The sequence below is a fragment of the Chamaea fasciata genome, unplaced genomic scaffold, assembly GCF_029207755.1.
Source record: "Chamaea fasciata isolate MVZ Bird 193981 ecotype frontalis unplaced genomic scaffold, bChaFas1.0.hap1 SCAF_4, whole genome shotgun sequence".
Taxonomy (NCBI): Eukaryota; Metazoa; Chordata; class Aves; order Passeriformes; family Sylviidae; genus Chamaea; species Chamaea fasciata.
Genome location: NW_027094089.1, coordinates 50275084 through 50293264, shown reverse-complemented (window position 1 = coordinate 50293264; position 18181 = coordinate 50275084). Strand labels below are relative to the sequence as shown.

Sequence of the window (18181 nt, the reverse complement as noted above, 5' to 3'; positions counted from 1 at the left end):
GAGAAGGACCAAGCCATCCTGCTGTGACTCAGAAATGTAGGCGCAGCTGTGCTTGGGCCTTCCCTTTTCTCTGTGTGCAGATGAGTTATATTTATTTAAGTGGCACTTAATATATATTATTTAGAGACAGAAGAGTGATTCTGCACAATTTTCTTTCCAATTTTAGATCTGAGAAGAGACTGACTGTCCCACCACGGTTTCAAAAGGAGTTGCAAGTTCACCTGTCTAGAAGCTCTTCCACAGAGTCAAGTGGTATGCCCATTAAGAAATTACTTGTTGACGACTCAGAGTGGGTGTCATCCTAAAATATCCATTGTAGTAGTCATTTTGAATGAACATGGGTTTGGATGAGGAATCAAGTTCTCTGAGTGAACCTTTTCACTCTTACTTTGTTGTGCTGAGGAAATGTGTGTTTGCTTGTTTGCCTCTCAGTCTTTTAGGAAAAACATTGGGCAGTGTCAATGCCAGTCACAAAGCCAGTGTGAGGAGTCTGGAAACAGAAGGAGTAAGCTTAGCTTCACCGGTGGGGTAGGAATCTGGTATAAGGATAAAATCCTGGCTTTCAGGAGTAAGCAGCATTACTAATGTTTCTCTCCAGCAAATACTCTTCTGCCAGTGTGACTCAATAGTTGTGCAGCTGATGGGCTTGCAAAATTATGATTGCTTTCTTTGAGACTTGTCAGCCTGATTTGTGAAGCTTCAGGTCTGGTGGCAAATACACCCCACCAAAGGGAGGTGTAGAGATGAGGCAGCAGGTAAGCTAGTAATGTGAACCTCCCCCTAGAATAATGACTGCCTTATTCCTATTCACAATGTGTGACACTGCCCAGAGCATCTGAACAGTTTTCACTTTCCTTGCACCAGTGAAGGACTTCCTCAAATGCAAGAGCACAGAAAAGCTGCCTGCTGGGAGGAGACATTTCCTCAGGACATATCTTTGAATGAAAGGCAAATCATTGGTCTGATTTGTATGCCAGTCTTAATATAGAATAGCATTCTTAGTTGTCGTGCAATGTGTTTGGTGTGTTTGTACTCATAAAGAAATTATCTTGTGCCCCTCTTGAGATACTGCCTTAGTGCAGTGTCTCAGCTGCGGTGGTGCTGAAGGTTCTGTATCCTCTTCCAGAATCTCTTCAGAAGTAACATAGAGCAACATCTTATGAAAATAACTACAGTGATTGAAAATTCATTTTTAGGTAGTGTCTTGGTTTGGGAAGACAGGTATTTGCTAGGTAATAAAAAAAACAAAACAACTGCAGTTTCCTTTGGAATGGAGAGTGTAAACTTCCCCCTCCGCCCCCTTTTTTTTCTTTTTTCAATTATAAATTACAATCAGAGGCTCTTAGGCAAAGATTTGGGAAATAGGAATAGCAGTTCTTTACTAGTATGTATTATACAGCAAACAAACACAAAAAAATACCCTACCAAACAAATACAGCATTAATAACAAATGAAAACAGTACCAAGAACCTTGAGGGCTTTGTTTCACAAAACCCAGGGCAGTTTGGTTTCAGTGTCCCTGCAGGATCCTCAGAGCACCAAGCTGAAACAGTGGAAAAGTCCCGGGCTGGTAGCTGGGATGGCAGGGTGTCCCGGCAGGCAGGGGCAGGATGTCTGGGCAGCGCAGGGGTGCAGGGTCACGCTGTAGCAAGAGGAGCAGTGCTGAAGAAGCCAAAGGCGAGGCAGGGCTGGCCCAGCTCCCGCGGGTGGCAGGGAAAACTCAGGATTCAGGCCGAACAGGTGATAGTAGATTTCCCAGGACTGGATGGATCCCTTTGGCCACAGTGAAACTTTTCCAGCCAGCAACAGCCGTTCTTTTTCTCTCCGAACGCCATGCCGGAAAAAGAAGAGCTTGCAGTTGCCTCAAGCTCTGTCCTTTATCTGCATTATCTCCCCCTTTTAACTTTGTCCACCTCTTTGTTTTGGTTAAGTACTCTGAAGTATCCAACACTTGGTCTCCTTGGTAACTTATGGGGAAAAAATTCTTTAGAGAAAGAAGGAACAAACCTAACCCTCAACATTATCCACCCCGAATTTTTTTCCCATACTAACATACTACATTGAGTTTTAACTGTTAAAAAAAAAATATATATATATATTTACACATGCAAATATGGATACAGTCACATTGTCACGGGTAGTTCACTCCAAAACAAGGTCCCCTTGAGGTATGCATCGGGTCTCTCCATCTTTTTGCATCACCCACCAGGTGCAACCTGGTCTCTGAGCGAAGACAACCCCATGGATGGGATTGTCTTTGCTGGAGGCAGGATTAATCCAAACAGTTTTTCCCAGCATACCTCTCGTGTACCACTGGAACCTTATCTCCTTCTGTCATTTGCAAGGGCTCAGATTAGGCAGGACCTGCTTGGTTGGTGGAACCTCGAGTGTTCACCAACCAGGTGGCCTTTGCTAAATTAATATCCTAATTCTTGAAGGTTCCTCCACTCAGTGCCTTCAAGGTAGTTTTAAGCAGGCCACTGCACTGTTCAACTTTCCCGGCCGCTGGTGCATGATAAGGAATATGGTACACCCATTCAATGCCATGTTCTCTAGCCCAGGTGCTTATAAGACTATTCTTGAAATGGGTCCTATTGTCTGACTCGATTCTCTCAGGAGTGCCATGTCTCCACAGGACTTGTTTTTCCAGGCCCAGGATGGTGTTCCGGGCAGTAGCATGAGACACAGGGTAGGTCTCCAACCATCCATTGTTGACTTCCGCTATGGTTAGCACATAACGCTTGCCCTGGCGGGTTTGGGGAAGGGTGATGTAGTCAATCTGCCAGGCTTCTCCATATTTATATTTGGACCACCACCCACCATACTATAAGGGCTTCACCCGCTTGGCTTGCTTGATTGCAGCACGTCTCACAGTCATGGATAACCTGAGAAACACTGTCCATGGTTAAATCCACCCCTCGGTCTCGGGCCCACTTATAGGTGGCATTTCTGCCCTGATGACCCGAGGCATCATGGGCCCATCGAGCTACGAACAACTTTCTCTTGTGTGGCCAATTTAAATCTATCTTTGACACTTCTATCTTGGCAGCCTGATCTACCAGCTTGTTGTTTCGGTGTTTCTCATTAGCCCGACTCTTGGGGACATGGGCATCTACATGGCAGACTTTCTCAGGCAGCTTCTCTACACGAGTGGCAACGTCCTTCCATTCATCAGCAGCTCAGATTGGTTTTCCCCTACGCTGCCAGTTGGCCTTTTTCCACCTTTCCAGCCAGCCCCACAGAACATTGGCTACTATCCACGAATCAGTGTAGAGGTAGAGCTTTGGCCACTTCTCTCTTTCAGCAATGTCAAGGGCTAATTGAACAGCTTTGAGTTCAGCAAGTTGACTTGATCTCTCTTCTCTTTCAGTGGCTTCTGCAACCTGTCGTGTGGGGCTCCATACGGCTGCTTTCCACTTACGGTTCATTCCCACGATGCGACAGGAACCGTCAGTGAAAAGAGTGTAGTGTGTGTTTCTTCTGCTGGCAGTTGGTTGTACAGAGGAGCTTCTTCAGCCTGTGTCACTTGTTCCTGCTCCTCTTCATCTGTGAGACGAAAGTTTTCTCCTTCCGACCAGTTTGTAATTATCTCTAAAATCTCAGGGCGATTTGGGTTTTCAATACGGGCACGCTGTGTGATGAGGGCAGTCCATTTGCTCCGTGTGGCATCGGTGGCATGGTGGGTGGAGGGAGCCTTTCCTTTAAACATCCACCCCAGCACTGGTAGTTGGGGTGCCAAGAGGAGTTGTGCTTCTGTGCCAATCACTTCTGAGGCGGCTTGAACTTTTTCATAGGTGGCCAAGATCTCCTTCTCTGTGGGAGTGTAGTTGGCTTCAGATCCTCTGTAACTTCGACTCCAGAATCTCAGTGGTCGGCTTCGGGTCTCCCCAGGCACTTTCTGCCAAAGGCTCTAGGACAAATTGTTGTTCCTGGCTGTGGAGTAAAGCACATTCTTCACATCTGGTCCTGTCCTGACTGGGCCAAGGGCTACTGCATGAGCAATCTTCTGCTTGATCTGGGCAAAGGCTTGTTGCTGTTCAGGGCCGCAGTGGAAATTGTTCTTCTTGCGGGTAACCAGGTAGAGAGGGCTCACGATCTGACTGTACTCAGGAATGTGCATCCTCCAAAAACCTATGGCTCCTAGGAAAGCTTGTGTTTCCTTTTTGCTGGTCGGTGGAGACATTGCTGTGATCTTATTAATGACTGCAGTGGGGATCTGCCGCCCTCCATCTTGCCACTTTACTCCCAGGAACTGGATCTCTCTGGCAGGTTCTTTGACTTTGCTCTTCTTGGTGGCAAACCCGGCTTTCAGCAGAATCTGGATGATCCTCTCTCCTTTCTCGAACACTTCAGCTGCAGTCTTCCCCCACACAATGATGTCATTGATGTACTGTAGATGTTCCGGAGTCTCACCTTCCTCTAGTGCAGCTTGGATCAGCCCATGGCAGATGGTGGGGCTGTGTTTCCCCCCCGGCGCAGTCGGTTCCAGGTGTACTGCATGCCCCTCCAGGTGAAAGCAAACTGAGGCCTGCATTCTACAGCCAGAGGAATGGAGAAAAATGCATTGGCAATGTCAATAGTGGCTTACCACCTTGCTGCCTTGGACTCCAGCTTGTACTGAAGTTCTAGCATGTCCGGCACAGCAGCGCTCAGCGGTGGAGTCACTTCATTCAATGCACGATAGTTCACAGTCAGTCTCCATTCTCCATCAGACTTGCGCACAGGCCAGATGGGGCTGTTGAAGGGTGAGTGGGTTTTGCTGACCACCCCTTGGCTCTCCAGCTCACGGATCATCTTGTGGATGGGGATCACGGCATCTCAATTTGTCCGATACTGCTGACGGTGCACCGTCGAGGTGGCAACAGGTACTTGTTGTTCTTCTACCTTCAGGCGTCCCACTGCAGATGGGTTCTCTGATAGTCCTGGCAAGGTGTTCAACTGCTTAATGTTTTCTGTCTCCACGGCAGCTATTCCAAAAGCCCATCTGAGTCCTTTAGGGTCTTCATAATAGCCATTCCTGAGGAAGTCTGTGCTCAGAATACACAGAGCCTCTGGGCCGGTCACAGTCGGAAGTTTCTGCTACTCTTTCCCAGTCAGGCTCACTTCGGCTTTAACCAGAGTCAATTCCTGTGATCCCCCCGTCACCCGGCAATGGAAATCGGTTCTGCCCCCACATGTCCTGATGGCATTAGAGTACACTGCGACCTAGTATCTACTAAAGCTTTACATTTTTGTGGCTCTGATGTGCCAGGCCATCGAATCCACACAGTCTAAAAAACTCGATTTTCCCGTGCCTCTTCCTGGCTAGAGGCAGGGCCCCTCTAGCACTGGTTATTATTTTTTTCTTGGACATACATGATAGAGGTTCCTTTGAGGGAATCTGACACAGTATTCCCACCTCCGTAATACCTGGCAGCTTGCTCATGGGAGGCTGAGGCTACCTTCATTCTAGTGGAACTCCCTTTGTTAGTGTTTCTTTCCTTGAGCTCACGTACCCGTGCTGCCAGGACAGAAGTGGGTTTCTTATGCCACACTCCCATGTCCTCCCCATGGTCCCGCAGATAAAACCACAGGTCAGCTCGAGGGGTGTACCCTCTCTCTCTCGCTGGGGGATGTTGGGCTCTGATTCTTGGGCCTGTGACTCGCACTGGTGCTACATGGGAATTGTTCCTTCTCATCTCCTCTCTCATTTCTCTCACTTCCTCTTTGAGTTCCTTCACCACCGCAGAGACATGAACCTGCATTGGGCCACTGATCATACTTTCATAATTTCTGAGCTTGTTGGCAACAGAACCCAGTGTCTCTCGGTTATCTTCGGCATTAATTGTTGCGATGAATGTGGCATATTGAGATGGTCCATGAGTTGCCAGATTCCACAACATGTGCCCTGTGCATCTAACCTTGTCGGGGTCATTATCATGCTGTCCGGTCCTCCCAAGAAGTACTTCCAATACTGCCACTTCTCTCAACTGTTGGATTCCTTCCTCAAGGGTCTTCTATCGCATTTTATTGTTGTGGTCTTGCATTCCGTCTCTGTGGATAAATCTCTCTCTCACACTCATTAGAAGTCGTTCCCAAAGGGAAAGGGGCCTTTGCTCTCTTACAAATACCTGATTTATACCTGAGTCCTGGGTTAAGGGTCCCAAATTCTTTGCTTCAGCACTATCCAGTTGTACGCCTGTACCCATAAGGTCCCAGACTCGAAGTAGCCAGGCTGTATAAGCCTCACGTCCTCGTCGTACAATATCTTTTTGCAGATTATGTAGACTTTCATACGTCAGGGACTCAGTGATGATCTCAACCTGTGGCTCTTCTGTGGATTGTGAGGGCCCTCCTTTCTTATCCTTAATACCAGGATCTGACGATTTCACTTTACACTTCCTTGTTTCCACAGGGGCGACTGCTGCTGGCTGTGGCTGCCCTTGTGGTTCAGCTGGAACCTGGACAGTTGTAACATCTGTGGGTTCCACTGCTGCACCATCAGTCTCTGCCTTCTCGGGGCAGGGGGAGGGTTTTTCATGAGCTGGGGAAATGTACTCCCGCAGCATCTGGCCCATCTCATGCATCTCTTTTACCAGAATCTCAACCCAATCCGGGTGGATCCTTTCTGAGGCAGGCTGTGGGGCAGAGTCAGGCTCTGGGGTATCATCCCTATTCTGTGGGGTAGGTATCAGGGTGGTTATCCAGGTCAATCTTCACTTATCTCTGAATGCTAAATAGAATACGCCTATTAGCAGCACCAGCCATTGTATGATATAATTAGCATTCAGAGAGGATTTAAACCCTTCAAAAACTGGTGGGGCAGACCCAAAGAGATGGGTAAAGGGTTGGGAAAAAAAACTCCCTCGGTGTCATTTCCTCACAGTAGGTACCATTGTTAAAGTAACTCCAAAAACACACAGTTAGTGTACGATAGGCCTGAATCCATGTGCCTGCTTTCCAGAGGAAATTAAAAATCCATTAGTTCTTCACCTTATTAAGCCATAAAATAAACTGGATCACAGTCACAGTAGCCTTAGTTATAGGGCCCGTGTTTAGATAAGGGCCTGCAAATGGGAAGAATACAGCCACAACCACATGCCATCCAAACCAGGGTAAGTTAGACCACATGATGCTGCCTAATGAGGTTTTTATATCTAACGCACACAAAAGAAAGTACTAGGTTAGTTAAGAACCGCTATTTCTCTTCCCTTTTCTTTTCTCAGTGCCCTCAAGCCGCACGTTGGGTGCCAAAATTTGTCTTGGTTTGGGAAGACAGGTATTTGCTAGGTAATAAAAAAACCAAAAACAACTGCGGTTTCCTTTGGAATGGAGAGTGTAAACTTCCCCCTCCGCCCCCTTTTTTTTCCTTTTTTCAATTATAAATTATAATCAGAGGCTCTTAGGCAAAGATTTGGGAAATAGGAACAGCAGTTCTTTACTAGTATGTATTACAAAGCAACCAAACACAAAAAAAAAAAACCTACCAAACAACTACAGCATTAATAACAAACGAAAACAGTACCAAGAACCTTGGGGGCTTTGTTTCACAAAACCCAGGGCAGTTTGGTTTCAGTGTCCCTGCAGGATCCTCAGAGCACCAAGCTGAAACAGTGGAAAAGTCCCGGGCTGGTAGCTGGGATGGCAGGGTGTCCCGGCAGGCAGGGGCAGGATGTCTGGGCAGGCAGGGCTGCAGGGTCACACTGTAGCAAGAGGAGCAGCGCTGAAGAAGCTGAAGGCGAGGCAGGGCTTGGCCCAGCTCCCGTGGGTGGCAGAGAAAACTCAGGATTCAGGCCGAACCGGTGATAGTAGATTTCCCAGGACTGGATCCCTTTGGCCACAGTGAAACTCTTCCAGCCAGCAACAGCCGTTCTTTTTCTCTCCGAACGCCATGCCGGAAAAAGAAGAGCTTGCAGTTGCCTCAAGCTCTGTCCTTTATCTGCATTATCTCCCCCTTTTAACTTTGTCCACCTTTTTGTTTCGGTTAAGTACTCTGAAGTATCCAACACTTGGTCTCCTTGGTAACTTATGGTGAAAAAATTCTTTAGAGAAAGAAGGAACAAACCTAACCCTCAACAGGTAGTTACTAAAGGTCTGAGATTTCCATAGTTCTTTGCCATAGGAATTGACTGAACCAGCCTTGCTGGGCAGGAGAGGTACATTTTAGGGTTGGTGCTATGCTGGCAGCCCCCATGTTTAGTTTTTAAGTATGGAGGTGATCATCTGTCTTTCTGTTTGTAGGGCTGTGTTTACTTCAAGGCTGTATTTTTTTTTTAACAGATAGCTTGAATACATCCACTGCAGAGACACATACTGTTGCCCCTGGCTCTTCTGTTGCTGATGTCCATGAACTTCAAAGTCGCATTAAGGAGCTTCTGAGCAAGTACAGCAGTGGTGTCAGGTTGTCAAAGATACCTCAGATCTATCAGGAAATGTACTGGGAGGACCTTAGCACAGAAGTGCTCTATCAGCTTGAGAACTGGCCTCATGTGTGCACAGTGAGTATTACGTCATTTTTGTGGAAGATGGCTGTACCCTACAGATTTCCAAGTTTTCATTTGCCAAATGTTATTTTATGTGTACCTGCATTTCCCTTCATGCTCTGTAGCAGTGACAAAAAAACCCCACTTCCCCACCGCCACACTCCCAAATTGTAACAATGCCTTTTGAAAACCCAGAAAATCACTGTTGAGTGGACTAGTGTTTTGAAGAAGGAATGTCAGCCTCTTTGGTGGTCTGGAGCAAATGCTTGAGGTTGCTGACTTGCCACCTTTAACTGACCCCATTTCTGACAACTCAAATAGCTGATGACATGTGATCTCCATGCCATGTTTGTTGTTCTTTGTTTGGGTTTTTTCTCCAGTTGCTATTTGTACTTTTCCGTGCTGGTGGGTTTACCTCCTTCTGAAACTATAAGCTACCAACATCCTTTTTGAACAGTCTGAGGTCTAACTGTAGCTACCTTTCTATAGACTTTCCAGAGGTCTTTCTCCCATCTTAAGCCAAGAAATTTTGCAGTGTAAGTTTGGTTTATGATACAATAATAGTTGTTACCTTTTGATTACCAAGGGTGTAGTTTCTTCTTTTATTAGGAACTGATATCTGGCTGAGTGTCCACTTAGAGGTCTGACATGAGTTGTCATGACCACTGGGTGGAGGGTCTTCAACTGCTCCACTTCTGTCTCTTCTTTTGCATTCATGGGTCATTTATGGTGTCATGCAGCTTTGGATCAAGGCTTTGTTTAACTTTACTTTAACAGGCCAGTGATATCAATGAAGACTTTCTACTTCTTTGGTATCTGTCAAACTGTGGCACAGAAGAGTATTGAAGTAATAAGAATATTTATCTTCTTAAAGTGCATTTTTTGTATGTCCTACTAAGTCTTTTCTCATGTAAAAGCATTACATGCCAAGAAAAAAAAAGAAATTAACTTAGCTGAATAAATATTCTTCAGGAATAACATCATTTTGCATGCATATATAGTATTCTCACAGATGCATAGTATGTGTTTGTAACACCTTACTACATACACTAGAAATGTATGCAATTATCAGCAATTTGTTTTGATGGTTGATGATTGGTTCCAGTGTTATCTATAGAGCAAACTGTTATGTCTTGAATTGCTTATTTTGTGCAGCAAATTTTAGTGTTTTTTGTAGCTAATGTTTCAGTTAGTTCTGTTCATCCAGGATCTTTGTTCTGTATTCATTATCCATTTGCTTGTTATCTGTTGGGTCTATCTTTTTCTTTCTAGCATGCAAATGAAGTCATTTAAGCATATATAAGCATTGATTAAATCCATGGAAACATTGTAATACAATGGGCACAGTACAACAGCACTCAGAACTATCAAGTTATTTTGGCAGAATCAGTCTTATTGTAGAGAACTGTTAATGAGCTTCTAAAGCCTGTCTTAGTTTACTGACCTACAAAATTGTAATTATGGCTCAGGCATGGAGAAGTTTGAACTGGGATCTCTTATATAAAAGTTACTGTACATCTCTTGAAGATAATCACTTCCTGTTCAAACACTGTCTGCAGGTGTACAGCTCTGTAGAACCTTCATAATGCAGAAGACAGACTGTACTCTCCAGTAAAAGTAAAGGTATCTGATACCTGGATTATTTCTGTCTTACTGGTTTCTTACAATGGGAGTGTCTGCCAGGCTCAGAAACATGCCTGGTTGTCGGAGTCCAGGGCATTCCTCTGGATGCCCTGGAAGGTCACAGACCTGAGCAAGAGAGTTTGAGATCTGTACAGGGGGGTTGGAGACCCTGGCACAGAGCTCAGGAGGACACTGCCTTTGACTTCAGTCCATGGGAGCGGCTTCCAACATTGGGGGAAGAATTACAAACCACAAAGATGTGAAGAAAGTAGTTTAGTTTGGTATAGGATGAGAAATGATGTAGTTTTGAGGTTTTAGAATATAGGTACATGGGGGACAAGATGGAGGATTTAGGGTGTTGCCCTTAGTTCTTCCTCCTTCTCCCCTGGCCTCCATCTTTTGGTGATAGTGGCACAAAGTAGTTTAAGGAGATTGGATTAAAGTTGACCATTTTAGTATAGGTGATAGGTATTGGAATATAAGTATAAACGGGTGATACGTAACTTTCTGTATAAAGGGTCTGCGACGTCCCACTGTGGGGGGAGTTGCCTCGTGTCCTAGCTGCTGTTCAGATCTCGGCTGGGCACGGAGAACATTTTAAGATACAAAACAATAAACAACACGAAATATTAAGAGAACACCTTGAGGACTCTGCTTATTTCTAGCGACCTGGCTCGGGGCTTTCAGGGGGAAAAAAAGACTTTTTACCATCTTTAAGCTTGGGTGAGGAGACCAAACCCAACACCAGGTGTTTCTTCTATTCTTAAAGAAGAACACATTCTTTTTGTACTCATTCTGATCAGTGTAGCATGGTTACAAACCTGCAGATGACAAACCTAATACACTTTCAGTGTCTCCAAGCTTTTAATTTGAGGGCTGTGCCTTGGAGAGCATCACTGCTGAATAACTTTGCATCTCTAAAACTTCTGTTTGAAAAGAAGGAATCTTATCTAGGAAATTGTAATTTCTGTGTTTTGACAGCCACGGGTAATGGACATTTTTCCTGTTTAGTGAGTTCAGGTCTCCAAATGTCACTGTAAGTTGCAGGTTGGTGATCTTGTTTTCAGTTTTCACCTTTGAGGCGGGAGGTATTGAGGCTGACTTTTTCTTCATTTTTCTGTTACCTCCCTTCTTTAGGTCAGCTTGCTTGAGCATCTTTCTTGTAGCAACGTATTTTGCACAACTAAATGCTAAAGTACAGTTTCCAAGTAGTAACTCGCAGTCACAGATTCTAGCCCAGCCTTCATGAGCAATGGGACTGACAATAAATATGCTTACAAGTCTTCGTTGTCTAGACATTTCTCAGCTGGGAGAAGAATCTGCTTCAACAGCTCTGGGGAGATTCATAGTGTTGCTGAATTGTTTGCCTTTACCTCCAGCACTAGTGCTTTGAAAAACATGATGACTGGCAGTGACCATCCCACCTTTGCCATTTTTGTGTCAGAATTTTTTACCTTTCTATTTGACTAATTACTTTGCCATGTGTCTTTGAGCAGCTAGTGGTCCCTTGTTGCACTTTGGGACACGAAAGAATGAGGGAGAGAGAGAACATTGCAGCAGAGGTGTGAGAGGCATGTAGGCATGCAAATTAAAAATTTTTTTGTTTGGGGGTTTTTTTTATTTTTTGGGTTTTTGTTTGTTTTGTTTTTTTTTTTTTAAAGTCACAACCCAAAAAGCAATGATAAATTTATATTTGATATTGGCAACATGAGAAAATGGTCCCCTTTTCAGTCTAAATATAAACCTCCTTACTAAGTTGTATGTATGTTTAAGGGACTTTTTCCTTGTACATGCTCAGCTCTCTTCAGTTACTTGAAGTCTGTGGGTGATTGAGGCATGATGTGGTGGTGATGGTAGATATGGCAGTGCAAGAGAAGCCTAAACTCTTAGATTTTATCTCAGAACTTTTGCCTGAATTTGCATGGTTCTTTTGCAAAAGCTTTTAGAGAATTAGGCAGTCCTAGGACATCAGGGAACATCTTTGCATGGATGTTTAGTTGGTTTAAAGACTGGAAATGGAGCAAGCCTGAAATGATTTACCTTCAGAAAGGCAGGAAGTCATGGTGGAATTCTTCACCGGTAACACTTGGAACACACGCTGGTCAGAATTTTAACAAGTGAGTTGGTAAGGGGTGCAAATACAAGTTCAGCTGGCTAATAATGCAGGGTTGTTCAGTTACAAAGACCCGGGCTTTCTGAAGAGATATGTAACCTCCTCATACCATGTTTCTGACCCATAAAACTTCATTGTAATCTTCATTACAGCCATAGACAGGAAAGGCTCTCACTACATTAAAAAAAAGTGGGTTTTTTTCTGTGTGGACTTTTAAGCTTGGGAAAAATGGATCATGGCATTTACAACAGTTTCATGCAAATGTTGACTCAGTATGGAAAAATGCAAGTGATAAGTATTCTCAAAATACATTAGAAAGGTGTCATCAGTGATAGCTTGGTGTCATCAGTGAATTTACTGAGAGTACAGTCGATCTCATACAAATCGTCAGTAAAGATTTTAGACAAGGTTGGGACAAATACTGATTCCTGAGGAGCACCACAAGTGACCAGCCCCCATCTGGCTGCAGCACCGTTCACCTCCACTCTCTGGGTGTGGCCGTGCAACACAGCACAGAGTGCACCTGTCCAAGCTGTGGGCTGCCAGCTTTTCCAGGAAAATGCTGTGGGAGACAGTGCCAAAGGCTTTGCTCAAGTCTAGGTAGACAGCATCCACAGCCATTCCCTCATCCTCTGGGGAGGTCACCTGGTCATAAAAGGAGATCAGGTTGGTCAGGCAAGACCATGGTAGCTGGGCCCCATCCCTTGTATCCCTTGGTTGTCTGGCATGTGCTGTGTGATCACACTCAAGATGATCTGTTCTATAACCTTTGCCAGCACCAAGGTCAGGCTGACAGGTTCTCCCAATCTTCCTTCTAACCCTTCTTGTTGGTGGGCATCACACCTCCAGTCATCACACCTCCTTGGTTATCCAGGATCAATAATAAAGGATGGAGAGCATCTTGGCAAGTGCTTCTTTCCAGGTGTATTAGTACACTCAGGTGAATCCTGTCCCATTCCATAGAATTGTGAGTGTCTGAGTGGCACCATGGCTCACTTACAGCCATTTCATCCATCAGGACAGATGGATCCTGTCACACCCTATCATACCTTGTGCCTCAGAAGTTCTTCCATGTTTATAAAACTCAACGTTTTGGTGAAAACACCAATCCTAGACCGGTTTTTTTTGTAGAATTGTCTTGGTTTGGGAAGACAGGTATCAGCCAGGTAATAAAAAAAACAACTGGAGTTTCCTTTGGAATGGAGAGTGTAAACCCCCCCCACCCCTTTTTTTTCTTTTTCAATTATAAATTTACAATCAGAGGCTCTTAGGCAAAGATTTGGGAAATAGGAATAGCAGTTCTTTACTAGTATGTATTACAAAGCAAACAAACACGAAAAAAAAAAAAAACCACCAAACAACTACAGCATTATTAACAAACGAAAACAGTACCAAGAACCTTGAGGGCTTTGTTTCACAAAACCCAGGGCAGTTTGGTTTCAGTGTCCTTGCAGGATCCTCAGAGCACCAAGCTGAAACAGTGGAAAAGTCCCGGGCTGGTAGCTGGGATGGCAGAGTCTCCCGGCAGGCAGGGGCAGGATGTTCCGGCAGCGCAGGGGTGCAGGGTCACAGTGTAGCAAGAGGAGCAGCGCCGAAGAAGCCGAAGGCGAGGCAGAGCCTGGCCCAGCTCCCGTGGGTGGCAGAGAAAACTCAGGATTCAGGCTGAACCGGTGATAGTAGGTTTCCCAGGACTGGATCCCTTTGGCCACAGTGAAACTCTTCCAGCCAGCAACAGCTGTTCTCTCTCCCCAAACGCCAAAAAATGAACAGCCCGCAGCTGTTTCAAGCTCTGTCTTTTATCTGCGTTATCTCCCCCTTCCACCTTTGTCCATCTCTTTGTTTCGGTTAAGTACTCTCAAGTATCCAACACTTGGTCTCCTTGGTAACTTGTGGGGAAAAAAATCTTTAGAGAAAGAAGGAACAAACCTAACCCCCAACAAGAATGAATAACAAGCAGACACTTTTTAATTGCCAGAATGAAGGGATGTATGCATATTGAAATGATTCTAGGAGTTATCTTGTGGTAATGACTGCCTTAGTCTTTCTGTCTGTTTTCTGAAGGAGCTGGTAGAAAAACAACACTACCATTCTGAATTTTGAAATTCCACTTGTGCTGGAAAAGATGCATTTGCTTTTCAGCAGTTCTAGAACAGAGATGTTCCTTTCCATAGAATAGTCTACTGGCTCTGGCTACGTACCAGATTAACTATTAATCTGTTGTTGTCAGAGGACAGTTTTATATCTGTAATCTATCATTCCTCAGTCAGGTTTCTTATTGCTTTTTAATAAACATAGGACTAAAAAATATGTAACACATGAGCATATTCTTTAGTGACCTTAAACACTGTATTGCCTGATACTGTGTGAAAAGGCTCCTCAGACTGGAGAACATTTATCTGGCTGTTTATTATGAGGAGGAGGCTTTACAGGGTAAAGGGAAGCTTAGTTTTCTTCACTTATTCTCTTGGATATCTGTAAGGTGTTGGACAGGTCCTGCAGTCTGTCAGTCTTGAAAATACATAACTGAAAGAAAATTTGAGAAATTAAGGGGGAAATTAACATATTTTTGTTCACTGTTTTGGGGGTGTTCAATTGGTTTGTTGTTAGGTTTTTGGTTTGGTTGGGGTTTTTGGTAGTAGTCACTACCAATTTAAGTTTGTCCCTACAGAAAGATAGAGGATTTTTTAGATAAGAATGAGACCTGCATAAGATAACAATGAGACATTGTCTAATTGACTAGTTGGATATTTTGTTTATTTTATCTTTTTTTAGCTGTATTAGTTCTCAGATTATTATTCACGTTTTACATTTATACATGTTGGGACTTTTTGCAGAAAGTGAAACTAAAGGCTTGGGAGGCCAGGATTAGATGGTAAACAAATGGACTGAACTAGGACTGTTGTTTTCTGGATCTGGTCCTGGGCAGTACACCATGTCTTAACAAAATAGGTACTACATACTAATGCATCAGGCAGCTGAGTTTTTACTGTGACATTCAGAGTGAATTAACCAGGTATGCTCAACCTGTTCAGAACAGAGAAGAGAAGGATTCAAACAGAAGAGAGAAGGATTTCTCACCACAGTAGAGAGTTGTATTCCTTGAGAAATTTTGGTTTTGTCAGTCTTTACTCTCAGAGAGGGAATTCCTATATAACAGTTAAGCTGTGTGAAGCAAAAGTCATCCTTCTCAACAGAGAAACAGACTTGAAAGAATAAAAAATCCAACTCTAATGTACTTTGCACATGGAGGAGACAATGGAGCAGGCTATCACATCTGGTGGTATGTATGAATGAAAGCTCACAGTTTTACACGAACCCTAAAAGCTGTTTCCAGTAGATAAACTCTTGGATTATGATAACTTTCTTTTGCCATGGTCAGTGAAGACTTTGGTGTTTAGACACAGAGCCCTTAGCCATTTAGAACAGCGATCAGAAAAAACAAGACATGTTCTACCTAAAATGTAATTAGATGTGCTTCAGCACAGAGCAGACTTCAGTTGGTGTCAGCCTCACTGAGAAGGTGCTGTTGTAGCGTGTGTGGAAATGAGCCAGTTGAGGACAGGAGGTCCAGAATAACTTTACTGTCCAAACACAGTGCTAGATAAGACTGTAAATCAATATACCTGAATCTCAGTCCTGGTGGTGAGTGGTTAGACAACATGATGAGTCACCAAATGAAGTCAGACTCCAAAAGCACAAGAAACTGGAGAACAAGTATCTTCACTGTGATGTGCAGGGTAATGAAGTGGGAGGGCAAAGAGAATGGGCAGAAGGGGGCAATCTAAAGACACTCTTGAACTTTACCGAGCCTGCTGTCCCAGCCCTGAGCGTGAGCTGAACCTGAACAGAGGAGAGATACCTTGACAATAGGGATTCCTTAACAACAAAAGAAAATACAAAAATATACCCAGTATGACTTGCATTCTAACATTTCAGTTAAGTACAGAAGAAATGACTACTAGAGAGAATCACAGAATCACTGAGATAGGAAGGGACCTTTTTTGATTACCTAATGCAACCCCCATACTCATGCAGGGTCACCTGCAGTCTGTCCAGGTCTGTATCCAGTCATTTTTTAACAGTCAACATGCTGCAGCTTTTCTGGCCGACATACTCCAGTACTGCCTCAACTTTCCAGTTGACTTGAGGCTTGGCTAAAAACAGGTGTTTTGATGTGTTCTTCTGTTGTTTAGGGTAAGAAGACAGGTATCATAGCTTCCCACACAAAATAATTAATTGCATATCAGACTAGAAGCTGTAAAAGCTGGAGTGGATTCCAAGGATTAGTTGTAACTGGATGATGTAAGAAGCTTCCACATCCTTGTAAGGAAAAGCTCCTTACTGAGTGATGCCACCGTGTGCGGTGGGGATCTTCAGCCTTTCAAGAATAGTGGCCAAGTTTGTTTTTTTCCCCAGATTTGGTTGCCCTGGGCGCATACTCAGCAGTTTGGTAGCTTAAACCCTATTGCTTTCAGAAGCAGCTACGTGGAGGAACAGGAAGGAACTGAATGTTAATGTTGAAGCAGCATCTCACCATTGCCTGGGGAGATGTGTACTGTAGAGGGATGGGCAAAACCAGTGGAACCTGAAGTTGTGGTGGCTGCCAGTGACAGAGAAGAGATGCTCTCAGCCAGTGTGTGGATGCAAGGTGGTACTGATCAAGGCCAGAAATACCTTCCTCACTGCTTTGAGCTCCAGCTTGCTAGGAGTTGAAATTCATGTATTGTTGAGAAAAGTCAGGTAGACGAGAGTTGCCTTCACACCATTTGTCTAAGGTACCTATCACTAAAATGTTTCTGTGTAGCATGTGTGGTATGTATGGCATGGCAGTTGGCTTCCCTGTTGCATATTTAAATCAGATCTGAAAGAACTCCTGCACTGCACTTCTGACAAATTCTTCTTACTGGGTCAGAGTGATAGTTCTGATTTGTATTTTAGAGCCATCTTTGAGAACCTGTTTGTTACCAAGAATTGTGGAGCCAGACTTCTTGTTTGCCACATAAGATGAGACTCTGTCACTGACATTAAATGCTAACTTCCTTTGCAGGTTCTCTTTTCCTACCTTGCAGAAGAATGGCAGAAGATAACTGTATATGCTAGTTTGAATGTAACCTTGAAGGACATGTACTCTAACAAGAAACACTCATTTCAAGGATGTGTTTTTTCCAGTTCCTTCTTGGAAACTGTTGATGCTACAGGAGATTACCAGTATGTTATTATCACTGGATGCACAATTAAGCAAGGCTGGCATTGGAAAGTGGATACTTTCTTTAGTTTAAATATGTTAGTGCAATGTTTTTTTGAATGTTGTCAAACATATGTGCAAAGCTTTTGTCCTACCAACGCATACAGGAGCATGTCTGCATTTGTCCTTGCTGTATGTGTGTGTCAAAACAAGGGAACTTGCTCTTTTGCATTCCACTCAGTTGCAGTGTCAGTGTTTATCTTGGGAGTATTTTTTTATTTGAAGTTTTATTATTTAAGTCTCCAGATTTCAGTTTTTAAGAGCTGCCTCTTGTTATTCAAACCCCGGACAAAAATATTATTCTCCTGTGTAGAACGGCTTTACTCTCTGTTGCCCTGATAATTCATTCTGCCAGCTGTTGTCTCTGCTTTGTGCTCTGTAATGGAGAGATGACAAGAGGCATGGTCACAGAATCAGAAAATATTCTGAGTTATAAGGGACCCACAATGATCATTGAATAGAAATCTTAGCCATGCACATGACATCCCCAAGAATCCCACCATGTGCCTAAGAGCACTGTCCAAGTATTTTTTGAGCTCTGTTGGGGTTGGTGCTGTGAGCACTTCCCTGGGGAGCCTGTTCCAGTGCTCCAGACACCCTCTGGTGAAAAAGATTTTTCCTGATATCCAAACGTAAACCTCCCCTGACACAACTTCAGGCCATTCCCTGTGGTCCTGTCACTGATCACCAGAAAGAAGAGACCAGTGCCTGCCTGTCCTCTTCCTCTCACAAGGCAGT

The 18181-nt window shown here is 44.1% G+C and overlaps 1 protein-coding gene across 7 annotated transcripts in view; it reads left to right on the top strand.

The window, feature by feature from the left end:
- TDRD7 (tudor domain containing 7) overlaps positions 1–18181 on the top strand; it is a 49741-nt gene that overhangs the window by 14514 nt on the left and 17046 nt on the right. For all 7 annotated transcript variants that reach the window (XM_066181494.1, XM_066181493.1, XM_066181492.1 and 4 more), the window contains exons 5-6: positions 167–252; positions 8260–8477. In XM_066181494.1, the coding sequence (XP_066037591.1) occupies positions 167–252; positions 8260–8477 (304 nt within the window). The remainder of the gene's footprint in view (positions 1–166; positions 253–8259; positions 8478–18181) is intronic.